General features: G+C 41.3%; 1 protein-coding gene across 4 annotated transcripts in view; it reads left to right on the top strand.

Moving 5' to 3' along the window:
• Positions 1-24,069, top strand: part of dip2ca (disco-interacting protein 2 homolog Ca) — a 594,426-nt gene that overhangs the window by 319,407 nt on the left and 250,950 nt on the right. For all 4 annotated transcript variants that reach the window (XM_041184372.1, XM_041184370.1, XM_041184371.1 and 1 more), the window contains exon 2: positions 13,355-13,426. In XM_041184372.1, coding sequence (XP_041040306.1) covers positions 13,355-13,426 — 72 coding nt within the window. The remainder of the gene's footprint in view (positions 1-13,354; positions 13,427-24,069) is intronic.

Here is a 24,069-nt window from a genome sequence, read left to right as displayed (position 1 = left end):
ATCGACCCCCCTAATTGTTTACATGTGTTAACATTACAGGACTTCTTAAAGTAAACTACTCCAATTGGTACGTTGATTAGTTTTATGGAATAAGCAAACTGTAAAGAAAAACTTCCTTAAAAAGAGACAATTATTTCCATTCAGAATATATGTAGGAGTAGATAGATTTTTTTTTTAACCCAGTGGTTCATAGTGCAATTTTGTTCTCTCAAAATCTGAAGAGAAAACTGATTAGCCTATTGCTGGAAAATGGGATTAGTGTTGTCTGATCTTTGTTGACTGGCGTGGACACGATGGGCCGAATGCCCTCCTTCTGTGCTGTAAATGTCTGAGTCTATGATTAACCTGACATGTAAAAATGTCTTTTAGTGTTTCGGTATGATTCTCAATCGCTATGATATTTAGTTCCGCAATTGGTGTGACATAAAATTGACTGACCTATTAAATGACGACCATTCAGCTTCAATAAAATATAAAGCAGTTCTAAATAATTCATAACTGAATGAGCTTATGTCAGAAAACTTTGCTCTGAATCAGTAAGTGCATATGGAGCATAGACATTTGTCAAGTGTTGACCTGGTGGAGATAAATTGCAACATTTTGGGTATCAAACTGGGATCGGCTGCCTGTTATACACCACCTCAGCTACCGACTGTACCAGAGTTGTATCAGAATTAAGCTGAACAGTCTATACGAAACAAAGTTAGAGAGACTTTCTGTGGTATTTATCTTTTTTTTATTTCTTCATGGGATTTGGATGTTGCTGATAGAGTCAGCATTTTACTGCCCTTCAGAAGGTGTTGGTGACCTTCCTCCTTGCATTTAACTGAGTGGCTTGCTAGTCATTTCAGAGGGCAGTTAAGAATCAAGTATATTGTTATGGGTTTGGAGTCACATGTAGGCCGCACTGTCTAAGGGACATTTGTGAACCAGATGGGTTTTTAAATAATCTGGCAGCTTAATGATCGCCATTACTGATGCTAGGTTTTTAATTGCAGTTTTTAAATTAATTGTATTTAAATCTCCCAGCTGCCATACTGCGATTTGAACTCCTGTCTCTAGAACATTAATTTATGCCTCTGGATTACTAACCCAGTAACATAACCATTATGTTGCTGCACCTATCCCACCTGCTGTGGTATATAGTGTGCTTGACACTGAGCGCATAATAAAATATTTATCCAGCTCTCAGGAACCATGGGCAGCTTTGATTGGAGCTACTTTACCTGTGGAATGAATACAATATTCCACACGTTAATGGTAAGTCTTTCATTTATACTGCAAGTTATTTTTCAGTAATTTGTTTTTTCACTTTTTACTTGTTTGAATGATTAGGTCTAAATAGGAAATGAAGAGAGGTCAGCAGTCATATATTTTAGACCTCTTTAATGTAGGATTTTAATGCAACATAACAGTGCAAGAATAAAACCATATATAACATTTTGATGGCATAACTGTCAAGTTATTCTCCCTATTTAAAAAAAAAATAGCAATCCCAGGTTTCAAAATAGTGAAGAGGTGCAGGTGAGTGTTGGTAAGTTCCCAGATATAGAAGGTTATGCTCATAGGGTTCAATGAAGTGGGAATGGAGGAGGCTTGAATGGGCCGTAAGCATTGGCAGGGTTGAACCAAATGATCTCGTTCTGTGTTGTAAATGTTGTTCAATTCTAAGTACATTGCAGGCACATCCAAGTTACACTTTTTCTGGAGTGCCATGTGGGGGACGTGGTGGCATAGTAGCATTGTCACAAGGCTGCTATTCCAGAGACCCAGGGTAATGCTCCGGGGACCTGGCTTTGAATCCCACCATGGCAGATGGTGAAATTTGAATTCAATAAAAATCTGGAATTAAAAAGCCTGTAGATGACCATGACACCATTGATGATTGTTGTTAAAAACCCATCTAGTTCACTATGTCTTTTGAGGAATGAAATCTGCTGGCCTGACCGATATGTGACTCTTAAATTCCCCCCTGAACAAGGGCAGTTAGGGAGGGGCAATAAATGCTGGCCTAGCCAGTCCTAGCCACATCCCATGAACGAATAAAAAAAAACATGCATGAAGCAACACGATTCAATTAATATTGAAAAACCCACTGTTGACTTTTGATTGGAGCATATTGTAAATAGATTTATGAGACAACCTTTTTTGGAAAAAACTTATGAGCAGAACAGCTAGAAAATGATTTTTGTAAGAACTTACCAGAAGTATTTATGTGGAAGCTCTGCAGCTTCATCTACTGTTACACCTGCGGCACTAAGCAAAACTGGGATAGCATATAGTTGCTCACTTACAGAAATAATGGAAAAACCAATGAGCTGCCATCTAGAGGCATGCTATATTGAATGCTAGTGGAATGCTGATGTATATAGCAAGTTTTATACATTGCATGGCACCTTTGCTTGAAGCAAATAAGTAAATTGAAACTGTGTACAGGGTGACATAAGTGTTTGTGTGTCGATAATACAAGATTCATGTCTGGATACAACTCATATATGGGAACATTGACTGTATGTGTGTTTGGCTATGTTCGGCTTACAGCAGGAGTATCTTTTTTTTTGTTCTTTTCAAGGCCAGCATTTGTTACCCATCCCTAATTCCCCTTAAGGTGGTAGTGAGCTGCCTCCTTGAACCCCTGCAGTCCATCTGGTGTAGGCGCACCCACAGAGCTGTTGAGGAGGAAATTCCAGGCTTTTGACCCAGTGACAGTGAAGGAACAGATATATACTTCCAAGACAGGATGGCATGTGGCTTGGAGGGGAATTTGCAGCTGATGGTGTTCCAATGCATCTGATGTTCTTGTCCTTCTAGGTTGTAGTAGACACAGGTTTGGAAGGTGTTGTCAAAGGAGGCGTGGCGAGTTGCTGCAGTGCATCTTGTAGATGGTACACACTGTTGTCACTGTGCACTAGTGGTGGGGGAGTGAATGTTTAAAATCAAATTGAGCCTCTGGTAGAAGTGCATTTTACGTATGGATTAAATTGTCGTCAGTAAACTTTAATCGAGCCTGAGCTGGAACTGCTCATTAGAGGATTATCTCCTGTCAAAATATTATTTCTTATCAACAGTGAAATGATCTAGCTGTGATGAAGGACAGGATATGTTTTGTTTTGCACAATGTATGTGGTAGACCAACGTACTGTAAAATTCTAAATGTAGAGCCCATTGTCCCTGCCAGCATCGTCAACAGGTGTCTTTTCTGCATTTCATTTGGCAAGACAGGGTTGTGAATGGTCTACTGAACTAAGAACCACATGGGATCTGATGAAAAATGTTCCTGAAGTGCACTGCCAAAAATACTGGATGTATGGTCTACAGCAAGCGAAACGTTGTGACTTTATCAGCATACTAAATCTGGGAATGGCTGAATCATGCTATTTTCCTGAAGGGGTTTTTTATTCTTTTTAAGTCATCTGTCAACTAAGTGATATTGACTTTGGTGCATGAGATGAAGGAAGAATAATCTGTCCGAGATGGTTCGTAGCTAAAAGCAGCCTACGTGGTGAGTGAGGGATCCCTTGGGATGAAAACAGAATGACAAAAGGATTGCAGCAGAAAGTGACTAAGTTAATTCCATGAAGAAGCCAGAAGTAACATGACATGAGGTCATTATTCTTTTTTGTCTGAATGAATTAATCAAGCTATTACTGGCCAAATTTCAGCTCTTGAATTTTTTTGCTTTCAGTGACAAAACTAATGTAAAAAAATAAATTTGGAATATTTACTGAAGTTTTTCTGCTAATATAGTTTGGTGAACATTGCAAACAGGGAACTCAATTGCCAGCAAAAGTTGGAACAGATTTTTGGTGTGAGCTTTAAACCAGTCCAAGCAATGCTTGCTATACTATGGACAGTTACAAAATAAAGAACTTAGCCACACATTAATGATAGTATTGGGCTTTATTCATTCACTAAATCAAAGATTGTTTTTTAAATATTGGTCAGCATTCAGTAGCTTGGAGTTGTTGGCATGATTTAGTTTAAAGTCCAAAGATTACTTGTTTCTTAATAAAGTTTTAATTAGGTTAGGCAATTAACTCCAGTTGCATATAACACCAATAATAATTCTCATGCTTTCATCTGGTAAAGTGCATGCATGATAAAATAGAGACTTATTTATGATCCTTCTGTTTTGTTGATTATTAATTACTTGTGCGAGTGAAATTTTCTTGGCCAGTTACATTCTTTACCATGTTATTCAGTAGCTTACAGGTCTGTTTTGATGCACCCATGTTAAAGTTAGAAGGTGAAGAACAACACATTCAGACTGCAGTGAATTGTAATGAACAACATTGAATTTTGTTAAGTGTAAATCATTAATTAACAACCTGCAAAGTTGGAGATTACTGTTGTAATGTTGTTTTCATTTTTTGATAAAATCGTAGGCTCTGCCAGATACTGAGAAGAACTAATTGATTCAATTACCAAAACCTAGCCAATAAACTTTGTGTCAGTAAAAGGAAAGTACAGTCTTCTGATTTGCCTCAGTGTTAAAGAGAGATATATTGGCATTAATTTATGCTTTGGCCTTGCTAGCCAGTGTAGTAAAAGGTATAGCCTCTCCTACTGTCTAAAAGGGGTCATTCCATGCCTGAAATAACAGTTTTGTCAAGGTGAAATGTAGTGGGGATCAAGTGTTGTCCCTTTGCAAGGACGAGAACCACTCTTGACAGAACTTCACAGTGGCCAGGCATTGACAGTGACTTTGAAGACATGGTCAAGCACTGTCTCCATTGTCAGCAACAACAGAAGTTGCCTGTTTCAGCTCCACTGCATCTGTGGGAGTGGCCTGGTTGACCCTGGGTTAGACTACATATTGATTATGTAGGACCATTCTTAGGTACCATGTTTTTATTGATCTTAGATGGGTATTCTAAATGGATGGATGTGTATGAAGTCAGATTGCTGACATCAAGCGCAACTATCGAAAAGCTGCATCATTGTTTTAGTATACATGACTTATCGGAAGTCATCGTTTCTGATAATGGTACAGTCTTTACCGGTACAGGGTTTCAGAGATTAATGAGTTTAATGGAATCAGACATATTAAAACAGAACCATATCCCTTATCAAATGGTTTAGCTGAGAGAGCTGTGCAAACTTTCAAATCTGAAATGAAGAGGTTATCAGAAGGTACTCCAGAAACTTGACTTTCCTGCTTTCTTCTCAGTTATCTTACAATGCCTCATTCAACTATGTGTTCAACGCCGTCTGAATTATTGATGAAATGTCGCCTACGTACGAGGTTAAGTCTGGTGTTTCCAAACATGGAGGTGAAGGTAGAGAAGAATCAGAGTAATCAAAAATTGAATTACAATAATCAAAGCAAAGCTCGCAGATTCACTCTGGGAGACAATTTTCATGCAGAATTTTGAAAGTGAACCTTGTTGGGCTCCTGGAACAATTGTCTCGGAAAATGGTCCCGTGCCCTTCTAGGTGGAAGCGGAAGACAGAATTGTTCGAAAACATGTGGACCATCTTCGGAATAGAAAGACATTCCAACAACCAACTATTCTGCCTGTGATTAACATCACACCATTAATCCCTGAGGTTTCAGATTGACCTAGAATAGACATGCCCGATGTCTCTGTAGACTTGCCAAATCCTGAACTGCTACTTTCTAATGATGTAAGTGGTGCTGCAGTTCCTGATCATGTCGATCCAGTGGAAGACCTCAAATGTTGGAACTACGCCGCTCTAACAGAATAAGGAAAGCGCCGCAAAGACTTAACCTTTAATCAGCTGAGTTGTATATATGTATATATTGTTGGGTATTCAAATGTTCTCTGTAAATAGAAACTGTAAAAAAAAAACTAAAGGGGGAGGAAATGTAGTAACTGAAGTTATAGCCTCTCCTACTGTCTATCAGGAGTCATGTGATTGTTCTTGGAGGCTCTGACCAATGAGCCCTAAGTGTGGGTAATCTGGGGGGTGGGGCTTCTGGTCGAGAACCTGGTTCAAGTATGTAGCATCTGAAAAGCTCTCAGTAATAAAGATTATCTGTTTCCTGTTGAAACCTGTCCGGTACTTCAAGTCATTACACCAGAGAAATAGTCATTTTGCATTAAACTCGCTTTCTCCTCTGGTTGTCTGGATTTTTTCTAATATTCTTCCATGGGATGTGCATGCCACTGGCAAGGCCAACATTTGTTGCCGATCCCTAATTTATCTTGAGAGCAGTTAAGAGTCAACCACATTGCTGTGGGTCTGGCCAGACCAGGGTAAGGGCAGCAGATTTCCTTCCCTAAAGGACACTATTGAACCAGATGAGTTTTAAAACAATTGATAGTTTCATGGTGACCATTACTGAGACTAACTTCCAATTCCAGATTTAATTAATTGAATGGTGAGATTTAAACTCATGTCCCCAGATCATTAGCCTGGGACTCTGGATTACCAGCCCAGTGACAGTATTGCTATGCCACCATTTCTGACAGGTAGTGCTGCCCTAAACATCCCCCCACCCAATTCATTGAGCAGAGCTTCACAATGTTTACATATGGATTGAGTAACCTGTTACCCAGTTACTTCATATGATGATGTCATCAAATGATAATAGGGTTGCTACATGGTATCAGAATTAAGAACAGAGACAGCAGGTATACAGGGGATAGTCTCTCTGCGCTTTCGCTGAACCACTTGCAAATTGCATCCATTTACGTTTTCATTTAAAATTTAGCCTGACTTGCATCATTTTAATTTTAAGTGCATTCACTTAGTGTGTGCTGTGAACAGAATGGATAATGATGAACTGTGGGATATGACTCATTATTGAAGTCAGCCAATTTGTTGGATATAAATTGGATCCCAAGGCCCTTCCTAACCTGTTTTTCTTGGACATTATGTGGTATGTTAAGTGAAGAAAGCTTTAGATTGCATGTCCTGAACTGACTTGGGAATCACAGAATTAGCTGCAATAGATGACCTTTTACTGATTTATATGAAACATGCAACTAAACCACAGTAAGATTGAATGTGAAGCGCAAAGCACTGTCATTGCTTTTGCCCTGCATATTCTTTCCCCTTCCACTATCCCCTCCTGCAAACCCCCTCCCAACTCCCACATCCCTAGCCCTCACTGATGACTCATTGGAATTCAGTTCCGTGACTGCTGATGGCCCAAAGCTATCATGCCATTATTTATGCCTGAGTTGAGATTGTGATTGCCAGCAGGCTGTTTGACTGTGGGTTAAGAACGGAGAAAATTGTGACCTTTGCTGACCAGATACACTTAGCAGTAGGAGTCACATGGCAGCTGTCACTTCAGGGTCAAGAACCCATGCTGATTTTTTCCTTTTACCTGACCCAGGGACACGGAACCAGCTCGGGAAATTCCCACTGCTGGTTTGTCTAAGATTTGCTAACTCAACCCAGAATGAGGGTCAAGCCCCGAAATCTAATCTAATGTTGCTTTATTGTTGTTATAGTTTAATAAAGATTGATTAGGAGGGTATATTTGCTGTCTTGATTGTGAAACAAGACAAGTGGATATTTTTGTCCTCAAATAAAATTCTAACTCATGCTTGGTGGTGTACTGAAATTCTAATCACTCTAGTCTTGTGAGTTTCTTGTGGTGTCCTGCAGAGAGATGTCCGCTTGAGACTCATGCTGCAGGCTACATACTGTACAGAAATGTAGGCAAAGACTCTGTACCGAATCACTAGGGACTGTCTGCCTCAAATGGTGACATGCTGCATGTGAAACAATCCAAGCAGTGAAAGATACTGTGCATAGGAGTAAGTAAAAACATGTTCCACTTAGTTAATGCGACCTCTCCCTTGGAAAAACGTCTTTTATCTCTGATGGCTGGACAAATTAGTGCTGAATCATCTGTAACAGAATGTCATTGCATCAGTATTGAAGGCTGCGGACTTAAAATGCCATTTAGAATCATGCAGAATGAAGTCTATTCACCCTGTGCTGATGTGTCAGAGCTTCAACTGGAGCTACCTATACTAATTCCATTTATTTGACCTTTTCCTGTACTCTTTTACATTCTTCCTTTTCAACTATTTATCTAGTTCCCTTTTAGATGCTTGTAATCCAGAAATTCATTTCTAATATGTTCTCTACTGGGGAAAAAAATCTTGTTGTTTTGCCCTTGCTTCTCTGACAATCACTAATCTATATTCTTTTGTTATCAAAACAGTGAATGTAATTTCACACTATTTAACCTCTCAAAATCTTTCATAATTTTGAAAATCTGTGTTATTACCTTTCTAATCTTCTGTTCTAATAAAAAGAAAAGCACCAGTTTTACAAGATTCTATCCTGGCAATAATCTCTCATTTCTGGCATTCCAGTGAATCTTTTTACTCTTTTCATCTCTTAACATCCTCCGTATAATGAAGTGCTTGAAATTGTACACAAAATTCCCATTGTGGCTTAACCGTTTTGCAAATTCAGCATCATTTATGTGCCTTTAGGTTAAATGCATTTATAGCTAAACCTTTTTTATGGCCTTTTCCACCTGCACTTCTACCATTAAGGATCTAGTAAGGTGTAACAGTAGATCTGTTGGTTCTTTCATTCTGTTAAGAATTTTACTAATTAGGGCATATTTCAATTTCCTCAATGTGTTACTTCATATTCTTCTACATGAAATAATATTTGACACTTACCTGTTCTCTACTAACCTATCTACTCCTGGATAAAAACAAAAAAACTGCGGATGCTGGACATCCAAAATAAAAAATAAAAAATACCTGGAAAAACTCAGCAAGTCTGGCAGCATTGGCGGAGAAGAGTACAGTTAACGTTTCGAGTCCTCATGACTCTTCAACAGAACTAAGTAAAAATAGGAGAGGGGTGAAATATAAGCTGGTTTAAGGGTGGGGGGTTGGTTGTTGGGACAAGCAAGCAGTGATAGGAGGAGATAACCAAAAGCTGTCACAGACAAAAAAGCTGTCTGTGACAGCTTTTGGTTATCTCCTCCTATCACTGTTTGCTTGTCCCAACAACCACACCCCCCCCTCCCCACTTAAACCAGCCCCCCCATCCCCACTTAAACCAGCTTATATTTCACCCCTCTCTTATCTTTACTTAGTTCTGTTGAAGGGTCATGAGGACTGGAAACGTCAACTGTACTCTTCTCAACCGATGCTGCCAGACCTGCTGAGTTTTTTCCAGGTATTTTGTATCTACTCCTGGAATTGTCCTCACTGTTGGCTGTGCTCCCTAATTTGGTTTTATCAGTAAATTTCAACATCATTATTCTTGTACCTATAAGTAGGTAGGGAATATGGATAACAGTGGAAGGAGGTGAATGACAATGAAGTGGAGTTGGCAGCAGAAAGAGATAGATGTTGATGGAAGCTGCGTGGCAATGAAAGGAAAGGGCAGAAGCTGATAACAGTTTGAGGAGAGAAGGTGAAGAGCAGTTTTATGGTGGGATAGGAAGTAATTTGCTGGCTTGACAACTAGCTTAACTGAATTGGTGAGAGATGAAAGGAGTGCCATGTTGATTTGAGAGGATAGGAGTGGAAGAACTCTAGAATGGACTTTGGGAATTATAGGAAAATAGTGTCTCTTTGTCAGCCAATTCTGGTAGAAGTAAATTGCCTTTGTTAATGGGGGCAGTGCGCAGTTCAGTATAGAGTTGAACTGTTGAGGCAACTTCGGCTAAGTGATAGTCTGGTTGGTTTATTGACAATCGAAATGTCTTTATCCTAAATATTTTATGTTTAATCTTGTGTTTCCTCATTCTAGACCCCTTGACCACTGGCAACCCAGTACCATTCTTCAGGATTTTAAACTCCTCTATTAAACCTGTTATCTCTCTAATATTTCCTGGAGCTTCAATTTTTCATCTTTCATTTCATTTCCTTAAAAAGCTTGCAAAGTTATTTTTCATTGGGAGAATGGTTTATTTCACCTTTCTGAAATCAAGAAAGGTATTGCTGTTGCCTGAGCAATCATGAAGGAAGGGAAGGCAAGCTTAAGCAGTGCCAAAAATGAATTGACGGCCCTCCTCCTGCATTCATGCCAGTCTAGGTAAATCTGTTGGAGAAAAATCCATGGAAAGTGTTAAATATAAATTTCTATCAGAATCGGTCGATGTGTCAAAAAACTCCTAAATTGGTCCACCAATTGCATGTTGAGAAAGACAGCAAAGGTGTCTTAAGTGAAAGAATATATATAAAACTGTCAGTTGCTTGATGTTTACAGTCCACATTGTGCAGATACCAAACCAAGTTAAAAACACAATTTATATGAAATATTTAAAGCACTGCCACTCCAGTTCATTTGATCTTTACAAGCTCTTGTGCAGTAAAGTGCCCTTTCAGCTAATTTGATATAAATAGATTTCCTGAGATAGCAGAAACCCAAAGACATTCCATAGCAGGAATGACGGACAGTAAAACTAAAGGTGTTAGTTCCCTCCTTCAGATCCTTCATTTAATTCCCTCCAGTGGTAACGCATATTTGAGTTCCTTTCAGTGTAAAGATTAAAAAAAAATGTTTTTATGCGAATTACATGAGATTGTATCTATAGTAATATAGTATAAGATGATACATAATCTGAGCAGTAATGTGTGAATTTAATGCATTGATCTTTCTGGACCCTTTCAGATAATGCACCTTATTTGACAGAAAAAAAATGAAAAAAATATTTAAAATTAAAAATGCAAAACTCACCATTTTTGTGCATCTAAAATTTTGTATATTTTAAAAGAGTTAAATGCAAGATTAAGGATCAGTGGATGTACTACATGAAGTTATATCTTGGAGCGGCTTGTAACAATTTTCATTCTGGAATTTGGAGTGATGTCTTCTGCAGTGTATCCAGGTCAGGAGACCAGAAAGCAATTTTACTTTGCACTAATACAGTAACACTAAGTGGTAGTACCAAAGACATTGCAAGGTGGTCTATATAATAGCTTCCAAATATGACTAAATATAGTTGTTGGTGCAATAGCACTTGATAGCACTGTGGGTGTACCTACACCAGATGGACTGCAGCGGTTCAAGAAGGCAGCTCACCACCACCTTCTCAAGGGCAACTAGGGATGGGCAATAAATGCTGGCCCAACCAGCGAAGCCCACATCCCGTGAATGAATAAAAAAAAATCACTGCAGCTTATATATAGAGGAAGTTATGAACCAACTTCTTATTAATCTGATTGTCACATATTTAATTGGTCTAGCTCTCTTTGAAGAAGATAATTAGTGTCTTTTTATTTAAAACAAAAATTAAGCTAAGCAGCCTGTCATTTAGTTTTTTTATTTGTATGGTTTTAAAATCATCTTTACACTTTTGTCGGTATATATTTTGAAGAGATTTTTAAATGAAACCACTACATCTTTGGAAAAAGTTTGATAACTTTAATTTAATTAGATTCCACCTTTCATAGCATGGTATTATGATCTCCATGGAAATCAACAAGCCAAAAGAAATGAATTTACCAAATGACCCCAATGAAAATGGACAAGATTTCACTTTTTCATAACTTTTACTTCAACAATCTAACCAAAATCAACATAAATTAAACATGAATTAACAAGCAAATCACAGTCAATATTAATTTTAAATTACACTTTCAAAAGCAGATACACCCTTTATCCAGGTAGTACTATATGGCTGATTCCGGTCAGTCATTAATGTAACTGAAAGAACGGCAGCAACCTGATCATTTTTATTTATTCTTTCATTGGATATGGGCTTCACTGCCTAGGCCAGCATTTATTTCCAATCCCCAATTGCCCTTGAGAAGGTGGTGGTGAGCCACCTCTGCTGCAGTCCACGTGATGAAGATACACCCACAGTGTTGTTAGGAAGGCAGTTTTTTCTTATTTGTGGGATGTGGGTGTCGGTGGCTAAGCCAGCATTTTTTGCCCAATTCTAATTGACCTTATTCAGAAGGCATTTAAGAGTCAATTACATTGCTGTGGGTCTGGAGTCACATGTAGGCCAGACCAGGTGAGGACAGCAGATTTCCTTCCCTAAAGGACATTAGTGAACAAGCAACAATCATTTCATGGTCATCATTAGACTTTTGATTCCAGATTTTTATTGAATTCAAATTCCACCATCTGCCGTGGTGGGATTTGAACCCCGGTCCCCAAAGTATTACTCTGGGTCTCAGGATCACCAGCCCAGTGACAATACTTCTACACCACCACCTCCCCAGGATTTCAACACAGTGACAATGAAAGAAGGTGATCTATTTCCAAGTCAGGATGCTGTGTGACTTGGAGGGGAACTTGCAGGTTGTGGCGTTCTGCTCTTGTTCTTCGAGGTGGTAGTTTGGAAGGCGCTGTGAAGGAGCCTGTATCCTCCCGTTGCTGGTTCAAAATCCTGGATCCCCTTTCCTTAGCAGCACTCTAGCTGTACTTGCAACGCATGGAAGTGCTGCAGTTCACCACCTTTTCAAGAGAAATTAAGGATGGGCAACACTCACATCCTAAGAACGACTGAAAAAAAATCACTATTATTTCACAACAAAATTCATAGTCGTTTTATTTGGGAAGGGAGAGAGGAAGTAGCATAAATAAGATTATAGGTGCAGAATGGAAAATCCATCTAGAAATGTTGGTGCTTATGAATATCTAATAGATACATGGTAAACTGAAATATATATAATGTCAAAGTTTAGCACATGTGGACCCGGACAAGAATTGATGACTAGTGAACTCCTTGGGATAGCTGTGATCATTATTTTCTTATTACTCCAGTTGCCCAAGTGTTGGTTGTTTTCTGACACATTGGGTGTGATTTGAATTATGATAATCTAATTACCCACTAATGAAAGATGCTTTTAAAAAATTAATATGTTGGAAACTGAAAGGAAAACAAAATGTTGGAAACACATAGCAGATCTGTCAGCATCTGTTAGGAGAATAGAAATGTTAACGTTTTGAGCAGAGATCCTTTCTGAGACCTGGTCTGATTAAAAAGGTTTTTAGTCAAAACATTAACCTATCTTTTTTTTTCCTTTTCTGATGCTGATGGAATTACTGTCTCTTTCTGGAACTTTCTACCTTTATTAAATAGAAATGATTGGGCCTGGTAGATAATTCATTTTGACAGCGATTACAAGCCCATAACTAATGCATAATTCATTGTTGATTACTTTAATGAAAGTGCCTGTTATTCTGAAAATCTGCTCATGACTAGCCAGCAAGGATTTAAAACCACAAGCCTACCCAGTTCTACTGAAACAAATTGCACTAGGTTTCATTTAGCAAAATGATCACATGTGTGGATAAGGATTTCAGAAGACTATGACCCAGGATGGGCTGATTTGATGAGAAGTGCCAAAGCAGCTGTTGTGATGGAACGTAACAGACCTCAACACGGTAATTTATTCTGCATGTTTTCATTTAATAATGGTTTGTTTTCTTTCATTTGCAGGAGACATCACACAGAAAGGTTACGAAAAGAAGAAATCCAAACTGCTTGGGGCTTACTTGCCACAACCTCCAGGTATGCTAAGTCACCTGTAAAGAAAGGGTGACCATTTAACAGCATGAGCAAAATATGTTAAGCAGATAATAATATGCCTAATTATCAAAGAATGCATTTGCAAAGAAGATTTCAATTCAAATCATAAATGTGTTTGTCATAATTTTAAAAATATGCTTGGTGTTACTCTGCAATATAAAGTAAATTTAAATGACTTGGGATTATTTTGCCTGTTAGTGCCCTTCAATCATCAAGTAAATGCAGGGTTGTAAAATAACAGCGAACACTGAACAGTGAGCAGCCAGTGGGATACTCCACTTCATTTAATATCTGAATGTTATATTCATATCCTTGAGAGTCTTGGGTTTCCAGCAGACTCGGGTCTTTGGTCATGAATGGAATCAAGTGGAAAACAAAGGATTTGACATTTCATTTTACATGATCCAATTTCTTCTCACAGTCTAAGCCTTCCCTGGAACAATAAGATTGTTATGGTATTTTGTAGAATATTTATTGTGCTATGAAAAGAGCGGAGATACTTGCTCTTTTTCTAGTTATAATAGTCATACTGAAGCAGTCCATGTCCAAATGCAGCAAGAACTGGACCTGGGCTGACAAGTGGCAAGTAGCATTCGTGCCACACAAGTGCCAGGCAATGACCCTTTCCATCGGGAGAATCTAACCGTTGTCCCTTGACATTCAAAGGCATTACCTTAGATGAATTCCCCACAATCAACATCCTGGGGGTTACCATTGACCAGAAACTGAACGGACCAGTCATAAAAATGCTGTGGCTAAAAGAGCAGGTCAGAGGCTAGGAATTCTGCGGTGAGTAACTCACCTCCTGCCTCCCCTAAGCCTGTCCACCATCGACAAGGCACATGTTAGGAGTGTGATGGAATACTCTCCACTTGTCTGGATGAGTGCAGCTCCAGCAACAGTCATGGAGTTTGATACCATCCAGGACAAAGAACCCCACTTGATTGGCACCCTGTCCACAAACACTCACTCCCACCACCACCACCGATGAACATTGGCAGCTGTGTGCACTATCTACAAGATGTGCCGCAGGGACTCACCAAGGCTCCTTCGAAAGCACCGTCCGAAACCACGACCACTACCACCTAGAAGGACAAGGGCAGCAGATGCATGAGAACATCAGCACCCGGAAGTTCACCTCCAAGTCGCTCACCATCCTGACATGGAAATATATTGTCATTCCTTTACTGTCGCTGGGTCAAATCCTGGAATTACTTCCCAGCAGCACTGTGGGTGTACCTACACCACATGGATTGCAGCGGTTCAAGAAGACAGCTCACCACCACCTTCTCGAGGGCAGTTAGGGATGGGCAATAAATGCTGCCCTATCCAGTGACACCCACATCCCATAAATGAATAATAAATAAAAAAGCTTCATTTCATTGATAATGAAGCTGCACATGCCAGCCTACAACAGGACTTGGATAATACCCAGACTCGGGCAGAGAACTACCAAGTAACATTTGGGCCACTTAATTGGTTAGTAATGATCATTGCAAATTCTAGCCAACTTCCCGTGACATTCACAGGCATAGCGATCGCTAAGTATTCCGCCATCAACATTAACAGCATCATTGACCATGAGATCAACCCAACCAGCCAGCATGGCCATGAGAGTAACAGTGGCCTTGCACATGGTTTAAACTGGGCAGTGCAAGGAGTGACTCACCTCCTGACCCCTTGAAGAATCTCAGAATTGTTACAATGCAGAAGGTGGTCATTTGGCCTGTCACGTCTGCAAGCACAATGTTTAAATGCTATAAGCGGTGGAATATCCATTACTCGTATCTGAACAAAACTCAGTTTGATCCCATACTGCACAGATCAATTTGCTTCATTGTTGCTTTTGCTGCTGGACTCAACATTCATCCCCTCTTCCACCAGTGCACTGCAGTATGTACGATTTACCGGATGCAAATACAGAAACTCATCAATGTTACTTCGGCAGCACCTTGCTTCTCTCAACTCTGCTGTTGAGATGGAGCAGAATGGCAAGGTTTTAGAAACATTATCACCTTTAGCTTCCCTTCAAGTTGCATGCTATCCTAAGTTGGACTTGTTCCTACATTGTTGCTGGGTAAGAACCCTGGAACTCCCTTGCTGAAACCATGGATGGGTCATCATCACAAGGACCACAGTTCAAGGAGAAAGCTAGCCACCTGCTCAGGGTCAGCTGGGGATAGATGATACATGCAGCCTTTTTAGTATTGGCTCATATCTGAAGAATAAACATTTCTAAAAAAAATAAGTATTGGCTGGATTTTCAGTTTGCTGTTTTTCTCCTTTTGATTATGGTTTGTAGAAACTGTCCTCCTGTAGGTCAAATCTTTCTAGTTCAGTTCCGTTCTTGGGGGCAAAAGCCTGCCTAGCGAAGATGCATGCATTTTGCAGCACAGAATCAACTACAGTAGTGTTGTGTAGTGCTACAGTGTGATCTTTTAACCATCTGTTTTATTGCGAGATTTAGAATTGTTTTGGCCCAGCATTATATGTAGAATTTACAGCATAAAAATAGGCTATTCGGTCCAACTGGCCTCTTCTGGTATTTGTGCTGCACACGTGCCTCCTCTTGCCTTTCTTCATCTAACCAGATCAGCATTACCTTCTATTCCTTTTTCCCTCATCTACTTATCTAGCTTATCTTAAATGCATATATGCTATTCGCCTCAGCTACTCTGTGTGATAGTTTGCTCTGCATTTTAACCACATATTGATTTCGCGTGCCCATATCAACTACAATCACTTTGTAATGAGAGCTTTTCTTTCTAAACTTTATTGGTTTTGACAGTGATCAGTCTCAAAGACATAGGGTGTGTACACTGCTGACCTTTATTCTGCTCATCTGGGATGATTGGTTCTTGGGTAGAGATTTGGGACACAGATGGGGGGTGGCAGCAGGATCAGAATTTGCCAGCTATTGCAGAAAAATTTCATTACCTTTAGAGCCAATTTTGGATTAGGTCATCTGATAGATACAACTAACTATTTTTATTCTTATTTTTATTATCTTTTAAACTGTAACAATATTCATGAGAGCTGTTCAGATTTCATAACATAACTGTTAACAAAAGCAAAATACAGCCGATGCTGGAGATCTGAAATGAAAGCAGAAAACGCTGGAAATACTCAGCAGGCCTGGCAGCATCTGTGGAGAGAGAAACAGTTAACATTTTCAGTTGAATATGGCTCTTCTTCAGAACTGAAGGAAGGTAGAAATGTGGTAGGCTCTATGCCATTGAAAGGGGGAAGGGGGAGGAAGAACGAAAGGGAAGGTCTGTAATAGGGTAGAGGGCGGGAGAGATTAAATGACAAATGTCATGCAACAAAACGTAGGGAATGGTTAATGGTTGCAGTAAAGAGATCAAATATTTGCCCGGAGTGAGTGAGAATGGCAGGTGTGATGAAACCTATGCTCATCTTAGTTTGGAGGTTGGGAACTCTGATTCCCTATGAATCTCGGGTCTCCCGTGCGTGCGCCAGCTGGGAACAGGTCGCACGTATGCACATCAATTATTCTTTATTCTTCAGTTTGAGGACCGGCCCTGCACGGCTCTGCGTGAAGAAAGAATAACGGCACGAAAAAGGCAGGTCAGGTAACTTGGTACGGGGCACCATTATCTAGTAGGTGTCCCAGGTAGATGAACATGGGAGGGGGGCAGGGAGAGGTCCCAAACCAGGGAGGGGGACAGGGAGAGGTCAAAAACCAGGGAGGGGGACAGGGAGAGGTCACAAACCAGGGAGGGGGACAGGGAGAGGCCCCAAAAGGAAGTCCCAGGGAAGGGATTAAAAATGTGATGGACATAGGTCCCATTATGTTAAAAGAAAGGCACAGAGAAAAAGGTTCCAAATTAAAGGGTGAGCTGCAGGGAGTAGACATTAAGTGAAGCGTGCATGAGAGAAGGCAGCTGAAGGTTGGTGACTCCATGCTGTGGGCCGTCAGGGTAAAGGTTACCCTTTGGGCAGTGGTGTTCTGCTGGCACGGCTGAAGATCTGAGATTGTGCTTGGTAGGTGAGGTTTGAATGTACTTACAATCCATGGGAAAAGAATCTCAGAAGACAAGATTGAAACCCTGCGATAAAAACAAAAAACTGCGGATGCTGGAAATCCAAAACAAAAACAGAATTACCTGGAAAAACTCAGCAGGTCTGGCAGCATCGGCGGAGAAGAAAAGAGTTGATGTTTCGAGTCCTCATGACCCTTCGACAGAACTTGAGTTCGAGTCCAAGAAAGAGTTGAAATATAAGCTGGTTTAAGGTGTGTGTGTGTGGGGGGCGGAGAGAGAGAGAGGTGGGGGGGTGGGGGGTGTGTGGTTGTAGGGACAAACAAGCAGTGATAGAAGCAGATCATCAAAAGATGTCAACGACAATAGTACAATAGAACACATAGGTGTTAAAGTTGGTGATATTATCTAAACGAATGTGCTAATTAAGAATGGATGGTAGGGCACTCAAGGTATAGCTCTAGTGGGGGGTTTTTTTTATATAATGGAAATAGGTGGGAAAAGGAAAATCTTTATAATTTATTGGAAAAAAAAAGGAAGGGGGAAACAGAAAGCGGGTGGGGATGGGGGAGGGAGCTCACAACCTAAAGTTGTTGAATTCAATATTCAGTCCGGAAGGCTGTAAAGTCCCTAGTCGGAAGATGAGGAACTTCACCAACTTTAACTTTAACACCTATGTGTTCTATTGTACTATTGTCGTTGACATCTTTTGATGATCTGCTTCTATCACTGCTTGTTTGTCCCTACAACCACACACCCCCCACCCGCCCCCCCATCTCTCTATCTCTCCGCCCCCCACACACACACCTTAAACCAGCTTATATTTCAACTCTTTCTTGGACTCGAACTCAAGTTCTGTCGAAGGGTCATGAGGACTCGAAACGTCAACTCTTTTCTTCTCCGCCGATGCTGCCAGACCTGCTGAGTTGAAACCCTGCGAGGTGGGTTCTTGTTCTCTCTAAGTGGCAGTGAGTTTTGGAGAGAATTCCAAGGCCAGATATTTGAATATGGAGATTTGAGACCCACCTTGGGGAGACCAAGGTTCAGTGAGCTTGGTTAGCTCACAATGTGACAAATTTCTGGATGGGTTGTTTGAGAAATCCGTGGAATCTGCTTTGGTCGCATCTGCCATTTGTTCTGTAGTGTGGATGTTCGACCACAGTTTGCCTGTAAAATCACGTGTAACTCATACTTACCCTGAAAGTTAGAGTATAAGATAAACATTGTAATGTTTTAATCTTTCTGAACTTGTATAGTAAAGTTTATTTTTGTTGTTCCATACCCCTGGAATCTTGTGGTTTTATTCACTTAGTAAGTGTCTTGATTCTCAAACTTCTTTCTGCTTTAAACATAATGTTACTAGTTCCTGATCGGATCTCCCCCACAACCTGGGGCCTGGCCAAGGATCATAACATAAACTGGGGGCTCGTCTGGGATCTCGAATCCAAAGACAAATACGAGTGCTGATACTTCCTGAAGTTAAGATTTATAAGATTTCCATTACTATACCGATTGAAAAGCAGAATGACTTTGTCTTGAACTAAGACTTTTCTGGAAAGGGAAGATGTATTCCTGAGTGATTTGTAGCTTTTAACCAAGGCTAGGTTAATTGTACTAGTGAAGAGTTGGAGATAGAGAGAAAAGCAGGGGCTAAGAAAACAGACATAATTGAGGTAATAGTGCAGCATCCAGGACTGAAAGAAGAAAAAGTTAATCCAGAAAGCAATTCGGTTGAGTTAGTCAGAATTCAGTTGCAGATGAAGCAATTTGAGTTAGAGAAATGAAAACACTTGAACTTGAAAAAGAACTGAAAAAGTTTGAATTGAAAAAAGATGAACAAATAAAAGAAAGAGCAAAAGAAATGGAAATGCGCAAGCTTTAGCTTGAGTTTCAAACAGAGAAAGAAAGAAATCAGACAGCATGAATTGGCTAGAGAAGAGCTTAGGGAGCAGAATGAAAGAGTCCAGTAGTTTGGATGAGGAATCAAGTCCTGTTGGGAGCGCTAATATAAGAGCCTTTGTCTATTGCCTAACTTCACTGATGACAGAGTTGAGAGATACTCCGTTTCGTTTGAAAAGGTGGCTACAAAGCTAAAGTGGCTTAAGGACACATGGACTCCCATTTTGCAAAGAATTTTTGGCGTGAAGGTATGGATGTGCACTCCAGTCTTTCAGAAGAAGGATTTTCAGCTTGTCATTTGGTAGTGCAGAACTTGAGTATTGCTGAAAAAAAAAGCCGAAGCTTTTCATCATGCACTCATCAGGATACTCGAGAGAATACTAATATAAGGGGAAAACAACAACAACAATTTATACTGTATGCGAAGGGACTGCTGATTGGTTGGCAAGTGGACTCTGATTGGTAGAGGCATTGCCATGGCGAATGGGCCAGTGATGGTGACTGACAGTTAACTGTCAAGCATTGTTTGAAATTTAAACCAGGCGGCTTGATCCCGATTGATCAAAGAAATGCCCTGAGGAAGGAGCAAATGGCTGTCACGTTTTATTTAGCTGAAATGGGTGCAATGGGCTCGAATCCTGCCATGGCGGATGGTGGAATTTGAATTTCAATAAAAATCTGGAATTAAAAGTTTAACAATGACCATGAAACCATTGTCGATTGTTGTAAAAATCCATCTCTCACTAATGTCCTTTAGGGAAGGAAATCTGTCCTTACCTGGTCTGCTCTACATGTGACTCCAGACCCACAGCTACATGGTTGGCTCTTAAATGCCGTCTAAACAAGGGCAATTAGGAATGGGCAATAAATGCTGGCCTAGCCAGTGACACCCACATTCCGTAAATGAACTTTAAAAATGTGTACATGTTCTTTCTGTGTGCAAAGAATGGGCTGTGTGTATTAATATATGTAGCTTCCAGTACACATAAATGCACCATACCGCAAGCCCGATTGACAATCGTAAATTGGTTGTAAGTGTATTCCTTTGGCCAACATTTGTAAACAATCTTCAGTGTGCTAAGAATTACACTGACCACCAATTTAAGAGTCAATTGGGCTCGCAATAAGGCACATTTACATGTACTGGACACCACATATATTAATATACAGGGTCCTGTTTTTTGATTGTCAGCATAACTCTTAGCACACTGAGGATTATTTAACAAATATTTTCCAATTGTCGAATCATGTCTAATTTTTTTTTTATTCATTCAAGGGATATGGGCTTCACTGGCTGGGCCAGCATTTATTGCCCATCCCTGATTGCCCTTGAGAAGGTGCTGGTGAGCTGCCTTCTTGAACTTCCAAGTCCATGTGGCGCAGGTACACCCACAGTGCTGTTAGGAAGGGAGTTCCAGGATTTTGACCCAGCGGCAGTGAAGGAACTGCGATACGTTTCCAAGTCAGGATGGTGAGTGACTTGGAGGGGAACTTCCAGGTGGTGGTGTTACCACCTATCTGCTGCCCTCGTCCTTCTAGATGGTACTGGTCGTGAGTTTAGAAAGTGTTGTCCAAAGAGCCTTGGTGAATTCCTGCAGTACGTCTTGTAGATCGTACACATTGCTATTACTGTGCTTCGGTGGTGGAGGGAGTGAAGGTTTGTGAATGTGTTGCCAATCAAACGGGCTGCTTTGTCCTGGACGGTGTCAAGCTTCTTGAATGTTGTGGGAGCAGCACTCATCCAGGCAAGTGGGGAGTATTCCATCACACACCTGACTTGTGCCATGTAGATGGTGGACAGGCTTTGGTGAATCAGGAGGTGAGTTACCCATTGCAGAATTCCTAGTCTCTGACCTGCTCTTGTAGCCACAGTATATGGCTAGTCCAGTTCAGTTTCTGGTCAATGGTAACCCCCAAGATGTTGTTAGTGGGGGATTCAGTGATGATAATACCATTAAACATCAAGGGGATTCTCTCTTGTTGGAGATGGTCATTGCCTGACACTTGTGTGATGTGAATGTTACTTGCCACTTGTCAGGCCAAGCCTGGATATTGTCCAGGTCTTGCTGCATTTGGACATGGACTGCTTCAGTATCTGAGGAGTCGCGAATGTTGCTGAACATTGTGCAATCATCAGTGAACATCTTCACTTCTGACCTTATGATGGAAGAAAGGTCATTGAAGAAGCAGCTGAAGATGGTTGGGTTGAGGACACTACCCTGAGGAACTCCTGCAGTGGTGTCCTGGAGCTGAGATGACTGACCTCCACCAACCACAACCATCTTCCTTTGTGTATGACCCCAATCAGCGGAGAGTTTTCCCCCGATTCCCATTGACTTCAGTTTTGTTAGGGCTCCTTGATGCCACACTCGGTCAAATGCGGCCTTGGTGTCAAGGGCAGTCAGTCTCACCTCACCTCGGGAGTTGAGCTCTTGTGTCCATGTTTGAACCAGGGCTGTAATGAGGTCAGGAGCTGAGTGGCCTTGGCAGAACCCAAACTGGGTGTCAGTAAGCAGGTTATTGTTAAGCAAGTACAGCTTTATAGCACTCTTGATGACCCCTTCCATAACTTTACTGATGATAGGGATTGACTGATGGGGCGGTAATTGGCTAGGTTGGATTTGCCCTGCTTTTTGTGTACAGGACATACGTGGGCAATTTTCCACATAGCCGGGTAGATGCCCAGTTTGCAGCTGTACTGGAACAGCTTGGCTAGGGGCACAGCAAGTTCTGGAGCACAAGTCCTCAGTACTATTGCCAGAATATTGTCAGGACCCATAGCCTTTGCAATATCCTGTGCCTTCAGCTGTTTCTTGATATCATGTGGAGTGAATTGAAATGACTGAATACTGGCATCTGTGATGTTGGGGACCTCTGGAGGTGGCTGAGATGGATCATCCACTCAGCCCTTCAGGCTGAAGATTGCTGCAAATGCTTCAGCCTTATCTTTTACACCGATGTGCTGGGCTCCTCCATCATTGAGGATGAGGATATTTGTGGAGCCGCCTCGTCCAGTGAGTGGTTTAATTGTCCACCACCATTCACGACTGGATGTGGCAGTACTGCAGCACTGAAATCTGACCCGTTGGCTGTGGGATTGCTAAGCTCTGCCTATCACTTGCTGCTTATGCTGTTTGGCACGGAAGTAGCCCTGTGTTGTAGCCTCACCAGGTTGACATCTTATTTTTAGATATGCCTGGTGCTGCTCCTGGCATGCCCTCTTGCACTCTTCATTGAACCAGGCTTGATCCCCTGGCTTGATGGCAGTGGTAGAGTGGGGGAGATGTTGGGCCATGAGGTTGCAGGTTGTGTTCTAGTACAATTCTGCTGCTCCTGATGGCCCACAGCGCCTCATGGATGCCCAGTCTTGAGTTGCTAGATCTGTTCGAAATCTATCCCATTTAGCATGGTGCTAGTGCCACACAACACGATGGCGAATATCCTCAATATCAAGGCAGGATTTTGTCTCCCCAATGACTTTCCGGTCGTCACCCCCAACAATACTGTCATAGACAGATACATCTGCAGGCAGGTTGTTGAAGATTAGGTCAAACATGTTTTTCCCTCTTGTTGGTTCCCTCGCCACCTGCCGCAGACCCAGTCTAGCAGTTATGTCATTCAGGACTCTGCCAGCTCGGTCAGTAGTGGTGCTACCGAGCCACTCTTGGTGATGGACATTGAAGTTCCCCACCCACAGTATATTCTGTACCTTTGCCACCCTCGATGTTTCCTTGAAGTGATGTTCAACATGGAGCAGCACTGATTCATCAGCTGAGGGAGGGTGATAAGTGGTAACCTGCAGGACGTTTCCTTGCCCATGTTTGACTTGATACCATGAGACTTCACGGGGACCAGAGCCGATGTTGAGGACTCCCAGGGCGACTCCTTCCCCACTCTATATACCACTGTGCTGCCACGCCTGCTGGGTCTATCCTGCCGGTGGAAAAGGACATACCTGAGGATGGTGATGCTGGTGCCTGGGACGTTATCTTTAAGGTAGGATTCTGTGAGGATGATTATGTCAGGCTGTTGCGTAACTAATCTGTGAGACAGATCTTCCAATTTTGGCACTAGCCCCCACATGTTAGTAAGGAGGACTTTGCAGGGTCGACAGGGCTGAGTTTGCCGTTGTTGTTTCCGGTGCCTAGGTCGTTGCTGGTTGGTCCGTCTGGTTTCATTCCTTTTTTGTGACTTTGTAGCAGTTTGTTACAACTGAGTGGCTTGCTGGGCCATTTCAGAGGACATTTAAGAGTCAACCACATTGCTGTGGGTTTGGAGTCACATGTAGGCCAGACCAGGTAAAAATGACAGATTTCTTTCCCTAAAGGACATTAATGAACCAGATGGGTTTTTTACAACAATTGGCAATGGTTTCATGATCACCATTAGACTTATAATTCCAGATTTTTATTGAAATTCAAATTCCACCATCTGCCATGGTGGGATTCGAGCCTGGGTCCCCAGAGCATTTCCCTGGGTCTCTAGATTACTAGTCCAGCGGCAATATCACTATGCCATCGCCTCCCCTTTAATCTAATGTTGGACACTGGGCAGAATTGTCCCAGATTTGCACTAAGTGCGTTGGCCACAATGGCGGTTTCTCATGCCGTCTCGTCCCAAATCTGTCGCATTAATTAGCTAAACTCAGGAAAATGCCATTTCCATGGTGAGTGGGCTCCGATTCGCCTGCCATGGCATCACTTCGCCGCTTCATCACGCCGGGCA

The sequence above is a fragment of the Carcharodon carcharias genome, chromosome 3, assembly GCF_017639515.1.
Source record: "Carcharodon carcharias isolate sCarCar2 chromosome 3, sCarCar2.pri, whole genome shotgun sequence".
Taxonomy (NCBI): domain Eukaryota; kingdom Metazoa; phylum Chordata; class Chondrichthyes; order Lamniformes; family Lamnidae; genus Carcharodon; species Carcharodon carcharias.
Note: the sequence above shows the minus strand (reverse complement) of the source record. Positions and strands in the feature narration are given on the sequence as shown.